At 45.0% G+C, this 19,009-nt stretch overlaps 1 protein-coding gene across 1 annotated transcript in view; it reads left to right on the top strand.

Annotated features, from left to right (window-relative positions):
* LOC140408932 (zeta-sarcoglycan) overlaps positions 1-19,009 on the top strand; it is a 780,044-nt gene that overhangs the window by 598,050 nt on the left and 162,985 nt on the right. The window contains exon 4 of the mRNA XM_072496835.1: positions 8,945-9,067. Coding sequence (XP_072352936.1) covers positions 8,945-9,067 — 123 coding nt within the window. The remainder of the gene's footprint in view (positions 1-8,944; positions 9,068-19,009) is intronic.

The raw sequence follows: 19,009 nt of genomic DNA, 5'->3' as shown, positions 1-19,009 counted from the left end.
TTTAACTTGAGTCCGCTGAATCACGACCATCATTGCTAAAACAGAAACCTGGCTCGAAGAAGGGCAGGATTGGGCAATGAATATTACTGGATGTAAGGTGTTCAGAAGAGACAGGAAAGTAAGAAAAGAGGGACGGGATGGGTGACAGAATTGATTAAAGAAGGTATTATAATAATCACAGAATCACAGAATACTGCAATGGAGAAGAGGCCTTTTCGCCCATCGAATCTGCATCGACGCATGAAAGGCCCTGAACTGTCCACCTAATCCCACTTGTCAGCACTTGGCCCATAGCCTTGAATGTTATAATAATAATGATAATCTTTATTAGTGTCACAAGTAGGCTTACATTAATAGTGCAATGAAGTTGCTCTGAAAAGCCCCTAGTTGTCACACTCCAGCATCTGTTTGGGTACGCTGAGGGAGAATTGAGAATGTGCAATTCACCTAACAAGCATGTCTTTCGGGAGTTGTGGGAGGAAACTGGAGCACCTGAAGGAAACCCACGCAGACACTGGGAGAACGTGCAAACTCCACACAGCCAGTCACCCGAGAGTGGAATTGAACCCGGGTCCCTGGAGCTGTGAGGCAGCAGTGCTAACTGCTGTGCTACCGTGCCGCCCGTGCTCTGGATGATGAAAAAGATAGAGGTGAAGATGAAAAGGAAGGAGGATCGGGTGAAAAAGAAGGACGGGGGGCAAGTGAAAAGATTAATAAGAAAAGCAGGAGAGAGCAGGAAGGGAGACAAATCGCGAACATAAAAGGGAATCACAGGATGACATATAAGCATGTAAATAATAAAAGGGTTGTAAAAGAAAGAGTAGGGCTAATAAGTCATAAAAGAAGGGGACTTGCAAATGAAAGCAAGAGAATAGCGGAGGTATTAATCAAATAATTTGCACCAGTCTTTACAAAGTAAGAAATCGTTATCCAGACCTGGTGAGAGAGGAGGTAACTGGTACACTAGAAGAATTTACAATTGGGAGGGAGGAGGTGTTAGAAAAGCTGTTTTTACTTAAAATAGATAAGGTATAAGAACTGGTTGAGGTGCATCCAAGAGTATCGGGGGAAGTGAGAGTCGAATTGCAGAGGCACGAGTGATAACCTTCTAGTCTTCCTTAGCCACAAGGGTAGTGCCAGAGGGCTGGAGAATTGCAAATGTTACACTTGTTCAACAATAGGTACAAAGATAAAGCTTGCAATACAGACCAGTCAGTTTGACTTCAATGGTAGGGAAACTTTTGGAAACTATAGTTCGAGACAAAAGCAGTAGTCACCTCGACAAGTGCAGGCTAATTGAGGAAAGCCTGCATGGATTCATTAAGGGTAAATCATGTTTAACTAACTTGCTCGAGTTCTTTGAGGATGGAATAGAGAAGGTTGATACAGGCAATGTTGGTGATGTGGTGTATATGATTTCTCAAAAGGCATTTGATTTGATGCCACACAACAAGCTTGTGAGCAAAATTTGTGCTGATGGAATAAAAGGGAAAGTAGGGACTCAGATAATAAATTGGCTGAGTGACAGCAAACAGCGAGTAGTGATAAATGGTTGTTTTTTAGATTGGAGGAAGGTTTGTAGTGGATTTCCCCAGGGATCAGTGTTGGCGTCCTCACACTTTTTGATATATATTAATAACTTAGACTGTGGTGTTCAGGGCATGATTTCAAATTTGCAGATGATATGATGATTGTAAAAGTCAATTGTGATGAGGGTAGGCTTCAACTTCAGAAGGTCATAGACATGTTGTTGGATTGAACAGACGAGAGGAAGATGAAGTTCAAGTGTGAGGTGATTGAGTTTGCAGGAAGAATATGGAGCGACTATAAAATAAAGGGAGAAACTCTAAAAGATTTGCAGCGAGAGACCTTGGTGTATACGTGTGTAAATCATGAGAGATGGCAAGCATGTTGAGAGAGCAGTTCGAAAAGTATATAGTATCCTAGGCTTTATTAATGGAGCATTGTGTACAAGAGCAAGGAGGTCATGTTGAACTTGTATAAGACACCAGTTAGGCCTCTTGTGAAGTACTGTGTCCAGTTTTGGATGCTGTACTTGGATGCTGTACAGCCTGGGCTGGTTTAGCTCAGTGGGCTAGACAGCTGGTTTGTGATGCAGAACAAGGCCAGCAGCGCGGGTTCAATTCATGTATCAGCTGAGAATTCTGAATTTTCCCTCTGTGTACCTGAACAGGTGCCAGAGGGTGGCGACTCAAGACTTTTCACAGTAACTTCATTGCAGTATTAATGTAAGCCTACTTGTGACAATCCAAGCCACTTGAAAGAACATGAATTAATAATCCACAATCTGAATGGATGTTTTGAAGCCATGTGTGATTAACTTGACTGAGTCTTTTGATGAAGTAAATGTTGTTGCTGTTGTGTATATGGAATTTCCAATGTAGCGGGGAAGGTAAGCAGGTTCTCGGTGTCCCGACATCTGACTTTGGAACTGGACCAGATGCTGGACCCGCCCAATGCAGAGAATTCCCTGCAGAGGGCCTGTTCCTACCAGCAGAGGTCACGGCCCAGGACGTTATCGGGCCGGGGAGTCGGTTGGCCCTGGGGCCACCATCAGGTCAAAAGGTGAAGCCTTCAACAGGCTGGAGATGAAACCTGGGGCCAGAGTGTGGGCTGAAGTAGGAGGGGAGGACCCTGAATACTCCTGGAGAGAGAGAGGAAGGAGCAGAGCAGCAACAATGATTTGGAGACAAGGTTCAAGTCTTTTGAGTTGCAGCATTGAGAAGCCAAGGCCACGAAGAGGGCAGACTGAAGTCTCTGACAGTGTCTAAAGAGCACGACGAACTGAGTTCAAGAGGTCACGTGGAGAGGAAGATCCCATTCATGTCTGAAAGATGGGTAATCTGGGCTATGCATCCATGGGAAGGGAGAGTAGGAGGACCACTAACTGAACTCTGCTATCGGGATGATTGGGGTTCAGGAGTTAAACTATTGATGGACTTGGTGGATCTGGATTATCAACCATTAATGACCAATGTAAATAGTCCCTTTGAGGTAAGCACATTGTTATCTTTTATAAAGATCTGATGCCAGTTGAATAAAGAATTCATGTTTTGTAATTTTGCAGTTCGTGTACTTGAACCTCAGATTACATAACCTATGTTTGATAAATTAGATCGTAATAGAATTGTTAGCAAAATTTAAGTCCTTGGGAGTAAAAAAGACAGTTGTGAGCAATTGTTTTCCAGGTTGGAGGGAAGTAAACAGTGATATTTTCCAGGGTTCAATATTAGAATCATTCCTCTTTTTGATGATCTGGACTTGGTTATTTGGGCATCATTTCAAAGTTATTTTTTATAGATTTAAAGTACTCAATTCTTTTTTTCCAATGAAGGGGCAATTTAGCGTGGCCAATTCACCTAACCTGCACATCTTTGGATTATGGGGGTAAGAACCATGCAAACACGGAGAGAATGTGCAAACTCCACACAGACAGGGACCCAGAGCCAGGATCGAACCTGGGTCCTCAGCGCCCTGAGGCAGCAGTGGTAACCACTGCGCAACCATGCCGTCCCAATTTCAAAGTTAATGAATGATACAAATTGCACAAATGTAAACCTTGAGGCGGATAATAGCTGACTTCGGTAGGAAATTGCATAGTAACATGAACAAACCAAAGGGTAGATGAAATTGAATGTAGGAAAGTGTGAAGTCATGCATATTGGAAAGAAAACAATGATGAGCAGCAATGTGGTTACATTTCAAATAGGATGGAGACAGAAAGACCAGAGTTGTGTTTCACAAGTCAAATGGTGGCATCAAGTCAACATCATTGAAATATTTGGTAACACCTTGGAAGTTTCAATACAGGGCCCGGGATTCTCCCCTACCCGGCAGGGCGGGGGGGTCCCAGCGGGATGGAGTGGCGGGAACCACTCTGGCGTCGGGCCCCAAAGGTGCGGATTTCTCCTTTAGGGCTAAAGCCCTCACCTTTAGGGGTTAGGCCCACACTGGAGTGGTTGCCATCCCGCCGGCTAGTAGGTGGTTTGATTCACGCTGGTGGGACTGGCATGACAGCAGTGGGACTTTGGCCCATCGCGGGCCAGAGAATCGCCGAGGTGGGCCTGCCGACCGGCGCACCGCGATTCCCGCCCCCGCCAAATTTTCAATGCTGGAGAATTCGGCGGCCGGCGGGGGCGGGATTCTCGCCGCCCCCCGGCGATTCTCCGACCTGGCGGGGGGTCGGAGATTCCCGCCCACTATCTCCATTTCAGCTCTCGTACCCTTTTTCTAAGACCCACCTTTGCTCTCTACTGGTGCTCTGTGGAAATATGGAGAGGTGGTAACCTAGTGATAATATCACTGGGCTTGCAATCCACGGCTCAGCCTAATGTTCTGGGGACATGGGTTCAAATCCCACCATAGTAGCTGGTGAAAGTGAAATTCAATTAATAAAAATCTTGATATAAAACCAGTCTCAGTGATGGTGACCATGAACTATCATTAATTGTCGTAAAACCCCATCTGGTTCATTAATGTCCATTAGGGAAGGATATCTGCCATCCTTAACTAGTCTAGCCTACATGTGACTCCAGACCTACAGCAATGCATCTGACTTTTACTTGCTCTCAGTTCAAGGGCAATGAGAGATGAGCATCAAATGCTGATCTTGCCAAGGGTGCCGACATCCATAAAAGAATATTTTTTAAATGGCAAAATAATGCATTTTATTGCCATAACTTCTGAGGAATGTCAATCACATTTGTATTGCCACTCTCCTCCTTTTTAATTAACCTGATTGGAAGCTGCACATTTCTTGCCTGCTCTGATGAGAAATGTGCAGTATGCCTGGTTTTTGAGGCCTACCAATGCAGGGTTGTAGCATCAATCAGGGGGTGGGGAGCTAGTTGAGGGGTATGGTTAGTCAGGGGGTTGGGAAAGTAGTTGAGGGGATTGGGAGGTCATAGGAAATCTGAGGTAGTTCAGTTGTGGGGGCTAGTTTGGTGGTCAGGAGTCTATCTGGGGGGTAAGAGATGTAGTCAGATGGTTAGATGGTAGTTGCAGGTGGGGGTAGAAGGATAGCTGGAAGGGTGGGAGGTGTAATTGGGTGATCAGGAGGGTAGTTTGGGGGTAGTCCGGTGGCTGGGAGGGTAGTTGGGGAGCAGGGAATAGTCAAATGGTCGGGAGGGTAGTTGGCGGGGTTAGTCGGGTACTTGAGATGGTAATTGAGGCAGTCTGTGGTGCTTGAGAGGGTAACTGGGGTTGTGTGCGTAGTCGGGTGATCAGAAGGGTAGTTCAGGGATTGGGGTGTAGTCAAGTGGTTGGGAGGGTAGTGGAGGGAATGCAGGTATTGTCAGATGCTCGGGAGGGTACGTGGCGGGGTGGGGTGTAGTTCGGTGGTCGGGGAGGTAGTTGGGGAAGTAAGGGTGTAGGCGGGTGCTCAAGAGGGTAGTTTTAAAAAAAAGGTTTTTATTCATTTACGGGATGCGGGCGTCGCTGGTTAGGCCACCATTTATTGCCCATCCCTAGTTGCCCTTCAGAAGATGTTGGTGAGTTGGAAGAGTGGGGGCTGGTCGGGTGGGTATTTGGGAGACTGGGAGGTAGTTGAGTGCTCGGAAGGGTCGTTCGGGGAATGTGGGATTGTCAGGTGATCGGGAGAGTAGTTTGGGTGGTGGGTTGTAATCAGGTGGGTGGGGAAGTCTGGTCGGTGAGGATAATTTATTTAATTTACTCTGGATTTTCCAACTCTGCCAGTGGTGGGCATCGTTGATGAAAACCCAAATGTTCCCTTCTTGCCCTTGACAGTGCCCACTGCTTACAGGGCAGAATAATATAGCCCTCTATATTTACAATTTTGAACTGGAATTTTTTGTCATTTGAATCTTTTCCAGATACTGGGATAATGTCAATAAATTTATAATTTTTCATCAAACATGAAATCAGATTCAGTAAATACAGTTTTCTTGTCATCAGTGTTTAATCATCTCTTTAAAATGCATCTTTGCAGATGGGGCTTCAGGAGATTGTCTTCATTAAAGTTTAACTTGAGGGAGGCTTCATTATACAATATTGCACTTCTCCAGCATTGCTGTATACTTATGTGACTTTTCAGCCAATTAATTGAATCCTATCTAAATTGGGTGCAACATTCATTGGCATAGATGAAACAGCAAGGTCAGAGAGCTGCACGCTGCTCAGAATAAAAATCCAGGTCTTTTCTTGCATCGTGATTCACTGAATTGAAATTGCCCAGCAGCTCTGTGCCATGGGTTGCTGTAGGCTGAAGAGTTGATAGAAGTGCTCCAAACCCAATACATTTCTTTTGTTTAACCATCAGTGTGTGGTAATCTCTGCCACTAGTCTCAAACTAGCTCCCAATATGCTCAAACTAGCTCCTAGTATGATAAGCTGATTTCCAACTGCTTATAAACAGAATGCTTCCACATAAATCCTCTAAAATTGTTTTTGCTGGATTGACCTTACAGGGTACCATGAATTACCTTGATCTAGTTACAAGTTATAGAACTACACAAAGAAAGGGTGAAAAGTGAATCATTCATATTGTTTCAGAGGCGTGAGTAATAATCTGAGTCATGTATTTGGACGTTTGCCAGTTTAGGGCTTGCACCTCGAGATCAAGTAAAACCAAAATAAATAATTTTGATTAATTTTGATAATATAATACCCGCAAAGGGTATTATATGAATAGAACAAAAGGTAGAGGGAAACAGTAAAATATAATTATGAAGCAACCATGTGAATTTATATAAAGAAAGACTTGCATTTCTATGCCTTTCACCACTATCAGATGTCCAAAAGTGTTTTAGAGACGACCAAGAAGTATGTAGTCACTGTTACGTAGGAAATATAGGAGCCAATCTGTGCACAACCAGCTCCCACAAACAACAATCTATTTTTATAATGTTTTTAATGGATAGATATTAACTTTTGGTCAGGAAACTGGAGACAAAATTCCCCACTCTTCTTCATCATCGTACTTTGGGTCTTTACATCCCTCTGAGAGGACAGACGGGGTCTCAGTTTAACATCTCAACTGAAGCATTGCACCCTTCTGGCAGTGCAGTACTCCCTCAGCACTGAACCGGAATATCAGCCTAGGTGGTTATGTTCAAGTCCTGGAGGTGGACTTGAAATCACAACCTTTGGACTTGGAAGCAAGTGTGGTTCCAAATGAGCCACTCATCGGGCAACATTCTCCCATGGCCCCGCCGATGGGTTCAATGGTGGGCGGGGGGTAGATTTGACAGGAGTGCAAAAACTCAGGGCTGGATTTCCACAGGGCGGAGAATCCACTTTTACGACAGGATTAGGCCCGGTGCCGCTCCCGCGATTCTCCGGTCCGCGGAGAATTGCTCGTGCGCGAATTGGGTGGGGCGGCTGGGGGGCCAGTGCCAGAGGCCCTCCCAGTGATGCTCCGGACCCAAGCAGCTGAATTCCCGACGGTGTGGTTCCAACCACGTCTGGCCGGCCGGGACTCTCGCGCGGCAGCTGCGGACTCGGTCTGCGGCCGCCCTAGTGGGCGGCGGGGAGATCAAGTACCGGGGGGGAGCCTTATGGGCGGCCGTTGGCCGCGATTGGGTGGGGTAGATAGAGCCACGTGGGGCAGATCGTTAGTCCAGGTCGGCCAGCTGAGTCCGCCGTCACATTCGGCACGGCCACTGGTGGCCTCCACCGTGACCATGCGCGGACTCGCAACCAGAAGTGCAAGGGCCCGTATCCGCATCTGAAGCTGCGAGAAGCACTCCGGGGCCCTGCCAGCCCCTTCAAGGTAGGTGAATAGCTCTGAATGATTTAAAGGAAAGTCTGGCGTGGGGACATAGCCCAATATTTGGAGAATCCAGCCCTCAGTTTCATGCTGGCATGAACTTCCCGCGGTGTCTTCAGCCTGTGCCTGCCATGGCAGATCAGGAAACCCACTGGGCACCATCATGAAACTGATTTGCAGCCCACTAATGGAATGCAGATGAAGGTTTGACCGCCGGAATCTCCCACTTGTGCCCAATTCTCCACGAAGCCGGTGGGAAAACACGCTGCTCCGAAACATGTCAGATGTCAGAACTCACCTGAACAATGCCTGGGGCTGCCTGGAGTTCAGAATTGGGTTTGCCAGCAATCCTGGACCTCGGAACACCACAGCAGTGGTCGATGGGAGCTTCCAGATTCATTGTGATCAAGGTATCTATCCTTTGAGCCTCAGTGTTCTAATTTACATCTGCAAATTTCAACTAGAGTGAGGAAAAAGAAACATTTGCATGTATAATGCACCTCAATGCAATGTATCCATGTTCTATTATTTGTGGCATGTTAAGTTACTGCTCCAATAACTGTGGTACTGAGCTGCTCCTGATTATAAGGGTTTTGTATTGCACGCAAGTCCTGGAGCTTGACAAGCAAGAATGGATAAATCAGCTTTATTTTGGGAAATGTTTATGCAAACTGCTTTGCTGACCTAAATTTGAATATCAGAGATCGGAAAGTGAGGAACTCTGAAGTAAAACTATGTATTAAATGTAAAAATGTCTTCATGGTACTGTAGTGCTGGAGCTTGGGCAGCTTTAATTTATTTCAGACACAGCAGGAGTTGCGAGAAGATTTTGAGTCTGAGCCTAATGGAGGAAATGTGGCCTATTTTTATGCTTATTTGTCTGACAGTCGTTTGTGTTGTATTCGAATGATTCCAATATTAATGCTGAAATTTGTTGCTGCATTTAAGTAGGAATCATGGACATGGTGACATGGAACACAAATAAATAAAACTTACATGACAAGTCAATTTAAAGGTTGAGAAGAGAGTATAACCTGAAATTCAGGTTTCTTTTTTGTTATTTCTAACTCCCTGAGTAAAAATATATCTTTTAAAAAACCAGAGAAATTGACAAAAATGGTTTTACTTTTTCTTGTCATCATTAGCTAATGAAGCATTTTCCATAAAATGTGGCTTCTGTTTCTTGTCTAATTCCAGGTTCCAGTGCTGTGGAGGCCCAGTGCCGAAGGTTTGAAGTGAAAGCACAGGACAGCAAGAAGGTACTGTTTTCAGCAGATGAAAATGAAATTGCCATTGGCGTTGAAAAACTGCGTGTAACAGGTAACACTCATTAAGACATAAAACTATTTTTTGTAATTCATCTATTCCACTTGCCTTGAATCATAAATTAAAGATTAAACAACTGTACTGTTCAGCTATGCTGTGTGATTTTCAGGCAATACTGTTAAGCCAAAAATGCTAAAACGGTCAGGAGATTGATAAGACCTAAGCAGAAGTAAACAATATGTGGTGAAGGATAGGTCCTGGCAGGTATCATGTATCATATAAATGAAAGTATTCAAAGTGATTTTCACTCTGCTTTCCATATTGAGGCAGTGAACCACTTGACTGAACTATAATCAAATATTCCGGGAACAAACATTGAGTCAATTCTATATTGATTTTGTAGCAGTATCATTGTAATATATGCAGAAAGGATTCCTTCAAATGACTATTGCTAATAATCTGTGACAGAAATTTGGCACAATCTCACGTCACCTGATCACCTTTTGCGCAACTCTGCTTCTCATATTCAGTTTTGATGCTGTAGAATGGTCAGGGAAAACAACACATTTTTGAGCCGAGCTGTTCAGCTACACAATCACAGAAACCTAGAACAGAAGCCACCGCATCTGCAGAACCTATTGGTTGAATTCGTCATTTGACCCACTTACAGTACAGTGTCCTTTTTAAACATTAATCCATCAATTGAGGCAATATTTTCTCTGGCAGTTGCAAATGCAATTGTGAAACTGGTATAATGAGCTGTTTATCATTTTGGTAAGAACGCCAAAACAAGAGAAATCCTATTAAATCCATTCCATAAAAAAAGCCCGAATTGTGAAACCCAGCATAGTTTGTGTTACAGGTTTACACATTTACACTGCACTGTGTCTAACAGAAAGCAATTTTATGGCACAGATTACTTAAAGCCATCTTTGCACACTGTTCTGATGCTGTAATTGTGCATCACCACAGGTCATTTTGCAGAGTTCTTCCCAACTCATTCAGTACAGCATCATTATAACCTCACCTGCTACATCTTCAATCCATTTTGTACAGCTGCTGTAAGAGTGCCACCTGGTGTCTTCTCAGTGACTTCTCAAACACCAAAGGCAAAATTATATTGAAAAATAAGTAAGAATATTTCACGTCCTGTGCTATATGTTGACACAAGCAATTGTGTACAGCTTTGTAGAATATTCTGAAGCTGTGCTATGCATTTTTGATATTCCTGAAGGTACTACTGAGACACAAATACAACAGTTTGAACCTTGAGTTTCAGATGCCTCTTTCGTTGCCATGACGTTTCCCTGTAGCATGTTTCAAGCAGCATTACAGAGTAGAGAGGTGCTTGGCTGAATTCACAGTGGTAAACGGGAAATGGGAGAGGTGATGTTTATTTTGTGTAGATAAATCTCCCTCAGGGTTTACAAAGGCGTTGTATTATGACTCCAAAAGAAAGTTGCCATTCTTAAAAAAAAATAATGGGGAGGTACTGTAAGAAATATTTGGGTATATTAATTAAACAAAATTTAAAAATTCTGGCAGTTATTCTTAACTGTTAATTGTGAGTCTTCCCATTACACATGGCTGTCTTCCAAAACTCCCCTGCCTAGGTGTTAGATGACACTGCCCATTTTTCAGGCTTAAAGTGTGTCACATATCTTTCTTGTTCATCTTGGGCAGTCCCGCAGCTTTGAGATGACTTGCTTCCACTCTGGGGAGGTGGGTTCTGCGGTGGCCGAAAAGCCCGATCCTGGATCCACCGACTCTGCCACTGGTGTGGCAGGTGGGGCTTGATGAGGTGGCTGGATGGGACGCTCTGGGTTCTGCGCTCTCTCTCTGCTGTTTATGCTTGGCCTCCGTGTGCGTGTTGTTCGAGGTGATGGGCACCTTCATGGATGCTTTTTCTCCAGTTTGTGCATTCTAAGGCAGGCAATACCCACATGTCATTGGGGATGTTGCATTTATTTAGGGAGATTTTTAGACTGTCCTTGTAGCGTCTTCTCTGCCCTTCTAGTGATCGCTTGCCACTGCGGAGCTTGGAGTACAGTACTTGTTTTAGGAGTCCTGTGTTGGGCATGCGGACAATGTGGTCTGCCTATTGCAGCTGGTTGAGTGTTACCAGTGCCTCGATACTGGGGATATTGGCCTGGGAGAGGACGCTCACGTTAGTAGGCCTATCCTGCCAGTGAATTTGTAGGATTTTGCGGAGGCAGGGCTGGTGATATCTCTCCAAGGATTTGAGATGTATTCTGTACATTGTCCATGTTTCTGATGCATACAGGAGGGCGTGGACCACAGCTGCTCTGCAGACTAAGAGCTTGGTGCTAGGTCTTTGAATACTGTGTTCCTCAGGCGTCCGAAGACTGCACTGGTGCATTGTAGTCAAAGTTGGATTTTGTCATCAATATATGCTCGCACAAAAATGATGAACATTGTCCAAGGGCTCACTGTTGATCTTGATTGCCGGGGACAGTTTTGTGTGGCAGGAGCGGGCTGGTAGAGAACCTTTGTTATCCCGATGTTTAGTCTGGGGCCCATTCTCTCATAAGCCTCGGTGAATGCGTCACCAATAATTTCTAGCTCGGCCTTTGAATGTGCGCACACACAAGGATTGTCTGTGTACTACAGTTCAATGACAGAAGTTAGGGGGGGGCCTTGGTTCTGGCCTGGAGGCATCGGTGGTTGAATAGTTTTCCGCTTGTCCTGTAGGTTAGCTCCACTCCAGCGGGGAGCTAGGATGATGGGGTGAAGTGTTGCTGCAAAAAAGATGGAGAAGAGCGTTGGTACGATGATGCAGCCCTGCTTGACCCTAGTTTGCACAAGTATTGGATCTGTGGTGTTTCTGTTGGTAAGAATCACGGCTTGCATGTCTATGTGGAGCAGGCGGAGAATGGTGAAGAATTTTGTGCATCCAGACAAATTTGAGGAAGCTGCTCCACAGTCCCTCATGGTTGACAGAGTCGAAGGCCTTTGCGAGATTGAAGTAGGCCATGTACAGAGGTTGATGCTGCTCCCTGCACTTTTCCTGGATTTGTCGTGCACTGAAGATCATGTCCATTGTGTCTTTTGAATGTCGGAAACCGCACTGAGACTCGGGGAGGTGCTCTTCAGCCACTGGAAGGAGGCGGTTGAGGAATATTCTCGCGATGACCTTTCCTGTGCCGGTGAGTAGAGAAATCCCTCTGTAATTTTCACAGTCAGACCTGTTTCCTTTCTTGAAGATGCTCACAATTACAGCATCTCTGAGATCATCTGACAAGCTCTCTTCCTTTCAGACAAGGGTGATGAGGTCATGTATTCTTGTCAAGAGTGCATCTCCACTGCATTTTCCATCTGCGCCAGAGGCCTTGTTGTTATTCAGCTGTCAGCTGGCTTTTTTGATCTCATGGCACTGAGATGGTTGCGGATAGCATGTTGTGGGATGGTGTCGAGGACGATTGTGTCGAAGCCTGTGTCATGGTTGAGGAGGTCCTCAAAGTTCTCTCTCCAGCAGGCGTTGACTGCCTCTCTGTCTTTGATGAGCGCCTCTCTGTTTTTGGCTCTCAGTGGGGTGAGCCCCTGGGTACACGTACCGCAGATAGTTTTCATAGAATCATAGAATTTACAGTGCAGACATAGGCCATTCGGCCCATTGAGTCTGCACCGGCCCCTGAAAAGAGCACCTCACTTATCCCCACACTTTGACTCTCTCCCCGTAATCCAGCAACCCCACCTAACCATTATTTTGAACACTAAGGGGCAATTTAGCATGGCCAATCCACCTAACCTGCACATCTTTGGACTGTGGGAGGAAACCGGTGCTCACGGACTAAACCCACACAGACACGGGGAGAACATGAGAACTCCATTGAATGGGCTGAAGAGGCCGTGGACATTGTGATTGTCGGCGAGTTGCAGAGTCTCCTGTGGTCTTTCCACCCAACATCTGTTCTTTAGGTCACGGGTTTTTTGTTGCACCTCGGCCTTCAGTTGCCTGTAGGCTTTTTTCCTCTCACTTGGGTTTTGGTGGAGCTGCCAGTTCAGGAACACCTTGTGCTTACGGTCAAGGAGATCCTGGATCTCTTGATCGTTCTCGTTGAACCAGTCTTGGTGTTTTCTGGTTTCCTGTTTGAGAACCCGAGCATCTCCCCGCACATGCTGACTATGGTGGCTTTAAAGGCGAACCAGGTGCTATGGGCGTTCTGTGGCTCTGGCTCATTGGTTGTCACCAGGTTAGCTGTGAGGCACCGGCTGAGTAGCTCTTTTTTCTCGGGGTCTTTGAGTTCCGTGACATTGAATCTCCTGCGACAGAGTTTCAGGGTTTTAAAATGGGCAGTGTACATACTGTCATTTTGCACTCCCTGTTGGCTGTGAGCCATATTGGTGAAGATTCCACAATAATCAGCCAATGAATTAGGTATAATAGACCACACTTGCTGGCCGTGGGCAATCCTTGCCCCAGGTTCCTCCATGCGTCTCTGGGACCACAACTGGCTGCCACAGATCCCCAGTAATAAGTAAATGAGACTGGCAGGTCAAATTCCTGTGGCTGCTGCCGATGGTCTGATTAGACACATGCAATGTCAAATGCATAGAATAAGCAGCAATCCAATCTCCAGACTTGTATTCGAGATCGTCCAAGTGGGGCACGCAGTGCTATTTGGCCACATCCATTGCAGCCCGCGCAGTAGCCAATGATGGTCGTTGGACCATGGAATCAAACAACTGTTCAAGCGGATTTGAAACATGATTTACAAATTGGGACCATGTGGACCATCAACTCAAAGTGTTTGCTCGTTACACCTGAAAGACGATTTGTACAGCTACAGGAGGGATCCCATCACAAGTATTATTGTAATGGTCAGGCACTCAACTTGTAGGTAAGGCTATTTAGACTAACTTCTGCAAGGCCTGTGGTAATGCTGTAGAGATTTTTGTTTTGGAGGTGTGTGGTGAGTTGTTGAATTTGGCAGGGAGTGTTGCAGCATCCATACAGGGTTGGCAGAACATTGGCACATAAAAGCTGCAACAGATATAGGGCCTACAGTTTCAGTGCCCCTGGGACCACGGCATGATCGGGAGATGGAGCAGAGGGTGTGTAAAGGGGCAGCTCTGCATGATGCTCGCTGCCAAATTAGAGCCAGATTCCCCAATGCTCCTTGATAGTAACAGGCTGCAGTCTGGCAGACCAACCAACACACCCAGCATCTATGTGTGCATGCCCATTCAATGTTCTCCCAAATGCCACCCCATTGAAACCCTCATTTGAGTCTCCTCTTGCAGAACTCAATAGTGACCTTGTCCTCTGGTGAACTGTCAAAGCAACTATTCGTTCCTCTTGGCCTGGCTACAACTCATGCCTGCCTGGTGACTCACCCACAAGCTAATCCCAACTCGATACTAGCCTCTGTGAGCTGCATGGAGTGCCAGTATCTGAGCTGAGGCTGCAGGTGCCAGATCGAGTGACATCTTTATCAGTGATGTGTTGTTGCTCTCTCTTCCTCCTGGGGCTGCTGTGTCTCGGTAGGTAGAAGTTCATGGATGTCTGAAAGCAGGAGCGTTAGTTCGGTCTGAGGCAAGTTGGTACGGGATGTTGTGAGAAGCATGAGGTTCATGTTGACACTATCAGCAACTTGCTGCCAGATAGAAGAATGAAGGGGAGCTGGGAGTTGAGTAGTTGCATAAGGCAGGAACATACCATCATCTCTTACTTTCTTTCTGCAGCTGGACTCATGATGTAAAGAATCATTGCCTCAGGATACAGATTAAGAGTTGTAGGTTTCCTTATCCCTCGATGGTTCTTCTCTATGCTGTTATGAACATTCTTGTTCTGCAAGAAAGTAAAATGAGTGATTGTGTTGCACTGTGTTTGGGTGATGTGCCTGCCACAGCCGAATAGCTGGAGGTGTGTGTGCGTCTGACTGTCGGTTGTAATGATATGTATAGTACAAGTTACAGTAAAGGATTAACAAGAGGGACTACATGTGTATATCAGCACTAGATGGCGTTACTGAGTGATCATATAAAAGGCTACGTCTCTAGACATGCTGGAGGAAGCTGATGGGGATTGCAATGTGGAAGGATAATGTGAGGTTGAGTTAGAGTGTAGTTTATAAATTAGAGAGATTATTAATTACTATATCACAGATTCAGTACTATTATTTTATTATCTATTACTCAGTAAAGTGTGCAAACCTAATCAAGTTAAGTAGTGTAAAATAAATTAGTTTTGATTTAAACTTCTTAGTTTTATATTCTTTGTCAACACTACATATCTGGCTATCTTGGAGAACAAGACAAGGAATATAACATGGGTGATGGTGAGGTTGACTATCTGAATGTCAAACATGAGTCCTGAGTGCCAGGAGCTACTCTTGAGTGAGTGATGGTTGTAAGCTCCTTTGAAAATGCATTCACTGACATTAACAATCTGTGTGAGGTCACTGAATTTCTTCTGGCAATGCTGTGGGTGAGAATATGGGAGCTGGCCTCCCTGACCACCTGCTCCCAAGGTCACCCTTTGACGAGTCACCCTTGACGGCCTTTTTGATCCCTGAAGAAATATGTCCTCTCTTCTCCTGTTTGATGATTAAGGACTCCATTGACACATTTGTGAGCCTAGCCTTCTCGCTCTTCGGTAGCACTCCATTTATGCAGTTCCTTCACGTAGCCAGAGTATTACCAGCAAGTCATTTCCACTGAGTACAATTGCACCACATGAGATAATCACTCATGTCTTGCTGCCCAGTGTTGAGGCAGGGAGCATGGTAGGTGGGCCTTGCTTGGACTACTTCTGCAATCAAGTTGGAGTAATTGTCGATTAACTTCTAACTCCGGGAGAGGTGAAGTGCACCATAATGCTAACATTCCCACCTCTCTGAATTGCAAATTGCTAATGTGAATGCATTAAGTCGCCTGCCCCTACCCAAGAGCATTTCACCAGCATCAGTACCCCCAGGAGATCATTCCAGCCCTAAATTTCCGAGACACCCTGACAGTATTCGCAGGGTGCATCTGCAGCTGGACTCAGAGAACCCATTCTTTCCAAGATCAAACAAATAATGCAATCTGGTTGACAATACGAGAAGTCTGAATTGCTGATGGCGTACTTTACTCGTCAAGATGAGCTGGCATGAGAAGACGGTGTGATTCTCTTGCAATCACAAGTAGTCATCCCGCATCAGGCCAGGGGGCCCCTCCTTCAGGAGTTACACAGCGCCCACCCAGGGCAGACAAAGATGAAGGTGTTGGTGTGCCTTTACATCTTGTGGCCAGGGATAGACCAGACCATTAAAGAGCTCGAACAACAGTGTCACCCTTGCTAAATACAGCAATCTTTGCCACCTTCAGCCACACTTCCCCCTTGAGAACGGCTAGATCGCTCGTGGACCACGATCCATATGGATTAAGCGGGCCCATTTTTGGCAAGATGTTCTCGGTGCTGGTAGATGCCGACTCAGCGTGGTTATCGACCCAGGAGGGAGGGACCACTACCTCAGTCGTGGCTTTGCACTGTGTGTTTGCTACACCAGTGATATTTTCCAGCATTTTGTGAGAGCAAATGGTATAAGATACATGAGAATAGCCCCATATCATCCAGTGTGGGACGGTCAGGCTGAGTGGGCAATGGGAACAGAGAATCCCAATGGTTGGAGAATTCCAGCCCATGTTTAACCAATTTATTGGAGTTATTTGAAGCAGTAACATGTGCTGTGGACAAAGAGGAACTGGTGGATGTACTGTACTTAGATTTCCAGAAGGCATTTGATAAGGTGCCTCATCAAAGGTTCTTGTGTGTGGAAAATAAACCTCATGATTTAGGGGTAACATATGGCATATATAGATGATTGGCTGGCTAACAGGAAACAAGCTACATTTGTCTTTTTCTGATTAGTGGGATGTACTGAATGGTGTGCTACAGGGATCAGTGCTGGGCCCTCAACATTTTACAATTTATACAAATGATTTGGATGAAGGAATAAATATACGGTTGCTAAATTTGCTGAAGCATTAGAAGCAGTTCAGAGAAGTTTACAAAACTATCACCAAGAATGTGTGGTTTGTCTTTTGAGGAAAGATTGGACAGACTAGGCTTGTATTGCTGGAGTTTAGAAGAATAAGAGGTGACTTGTGAAGCATACAAGACCCTGAGGGGTCTTGGCAGGATGGGAGTGAAGAGGATGTTTCCTCTTGTGAAGGATCTTGAACTGGGGGGGTCACTGTCCAAAAATAAGAGGTCTCCCATTTAAGACCGGGATGAGAATTTTTTCTCAGTTTGTAATGAATCTTCGGAACTTGCTTCCTCAAAAGGCAACGGAAGCAGTGTCTTTCAATCCTTTCAAGGCACAGGTTGATAGATTCCTGATAAACAACGGGATGAAATGTTACTGGAGGTAGATGGGATGTTACAGTCAGAGCAGCCATGATCCTTTGAATGGCAGAGCAGACTCGAAGGGGCAAGTGACCTCCCGTACCTAATTCATATTTTTGTATGTCCTACTGCTGTCTCCACCCAGGCCTGCTTATTCTGAGTGGGTGGCCTCCTCCTGCCACTCTCCAGGAAGAGGACCGCCCACTGCTCCCTTATGGCCTTAAGGAGGGTCTCCAAGTCTCCAGCAAATTGAGGAGTTTTCTTGGGTTCCAGACTTCTGGCTCTCGACATTTCAAATTGTTCTCAATCTAATAACTACCAACTCAATTGAAAGCACTAAAACAATTTGCCACAGTAATGGCTGCCGTGGTCTATTTAAATCAGATCCTCACTTAAGCAATCCGGCCTCTATTCCCAACCCGCAGCCACTAATTGGCCACCAAACAGTTTCCAGGTCAATTAAGGGGCACCCATGGGCCAATGACCATTCTCCTCCCCCACCCCACCCCACACCCCCAGGGTTGGCAATCAGGACCTGGAATTGATTCCAAATTATTTTTCCCACCGTTGGAAGGTAAATCCTGTCTTCTGTTGCTGAAGATGTTTTCAAAACGCCGAACTGGTGTCCTGTGCTGTATAACCCATCATTAATCCTGTTATTAAAAAGATGGAAGAGATATCTCATGTGTACTTTGATCCCTTCCACTGTCCAGATCTGGACGCTGTTTTTTTTCTTGTAAGTTATCTGTTCAGTGCACAAAGACACAGTTGTGAAAACTTGTGCTGACATTAAAAATACAATTGGCGGCACAGAGAGGAATGTAGGCTAATGCTGGAGTGCAGTTTGTTCTACATGTAGGTTTGTCTCAAGGAAAGATTTAAACATATTCTGAAAATATATAAATGACAATGTATTGAATAAAATGATGCTACTGCATAATAAGCCAGTTCATCTGCTGCAAGGAATTAAAATGACAAAGTACATTATTTGTAAGGTGAATAATGAAACCAAATAGATTTTGATGCATAAGTGCGAGAAAGCTAATGTGAGATGAAGAAGGAATTGTCTTGGGTTTCAGTATTCAAGCTGATGCTGGATTTCGTACTTGCAAGTCATCTTCCAAAAGGCTGATAGGCTCCAAGTGAGGAAAGCAGTGATGTACAAAAAAAAAATCTCGGATGATTTCAGTTCTTCTCCTGACCCTGTTCACATAGCAACTGTACCATTGTGGGGTCCACGCACACTCGTCTGGAAATTCAATTTTCAAAAGAGGAGCCAAAATACAGAAAGCCATGGCTCAATAAATCAGAAATGAAGCATTCAGTGTATGATAGTGCATGCAAGCCATAAATAATGGAGGATAAAATGCAATCAATATTTACAGCCAGCAGAAGTATTCCAGATTTTCTATTTTTTAATTATATTACATTTATATTTAAAATGCATCTATAATTGATTTTTAAAATGATCAAAAATTGCTGTCATGTTCCAACCTGTTGCCAACAGTAGCAAATAAATATTCATGGAATTCAGAGAATCCCGACAGTGCAGAAGGAGGCCATTTGGCCCATTGAGTCTGCACCGACCGTCTGAAAGAGTACCCCACTTAGGCCCAATCCTTCACCCCATCCCCGTAACACCA

This window comes from Scyliorhinus torazame, chromosome 3, assembly GCF_047496885.1.
Source record: "Scyliorhinus torazame isolate Kashiwa2021f chromosome 3, sScyTor2.1, whole genome shotgun sequence".
Taxonomy (NCBI): domain Eukaryota; kingdom Metazoa; phylum Chordata; class Chondrichthyes; order Carcharhiniformes; family Scyliorhinidae; genus Scyliorhinus; species Scyliorhinus torazame.
This window is presented reverse-complemented; position numbering and strand designations above follow the sequence as displayed.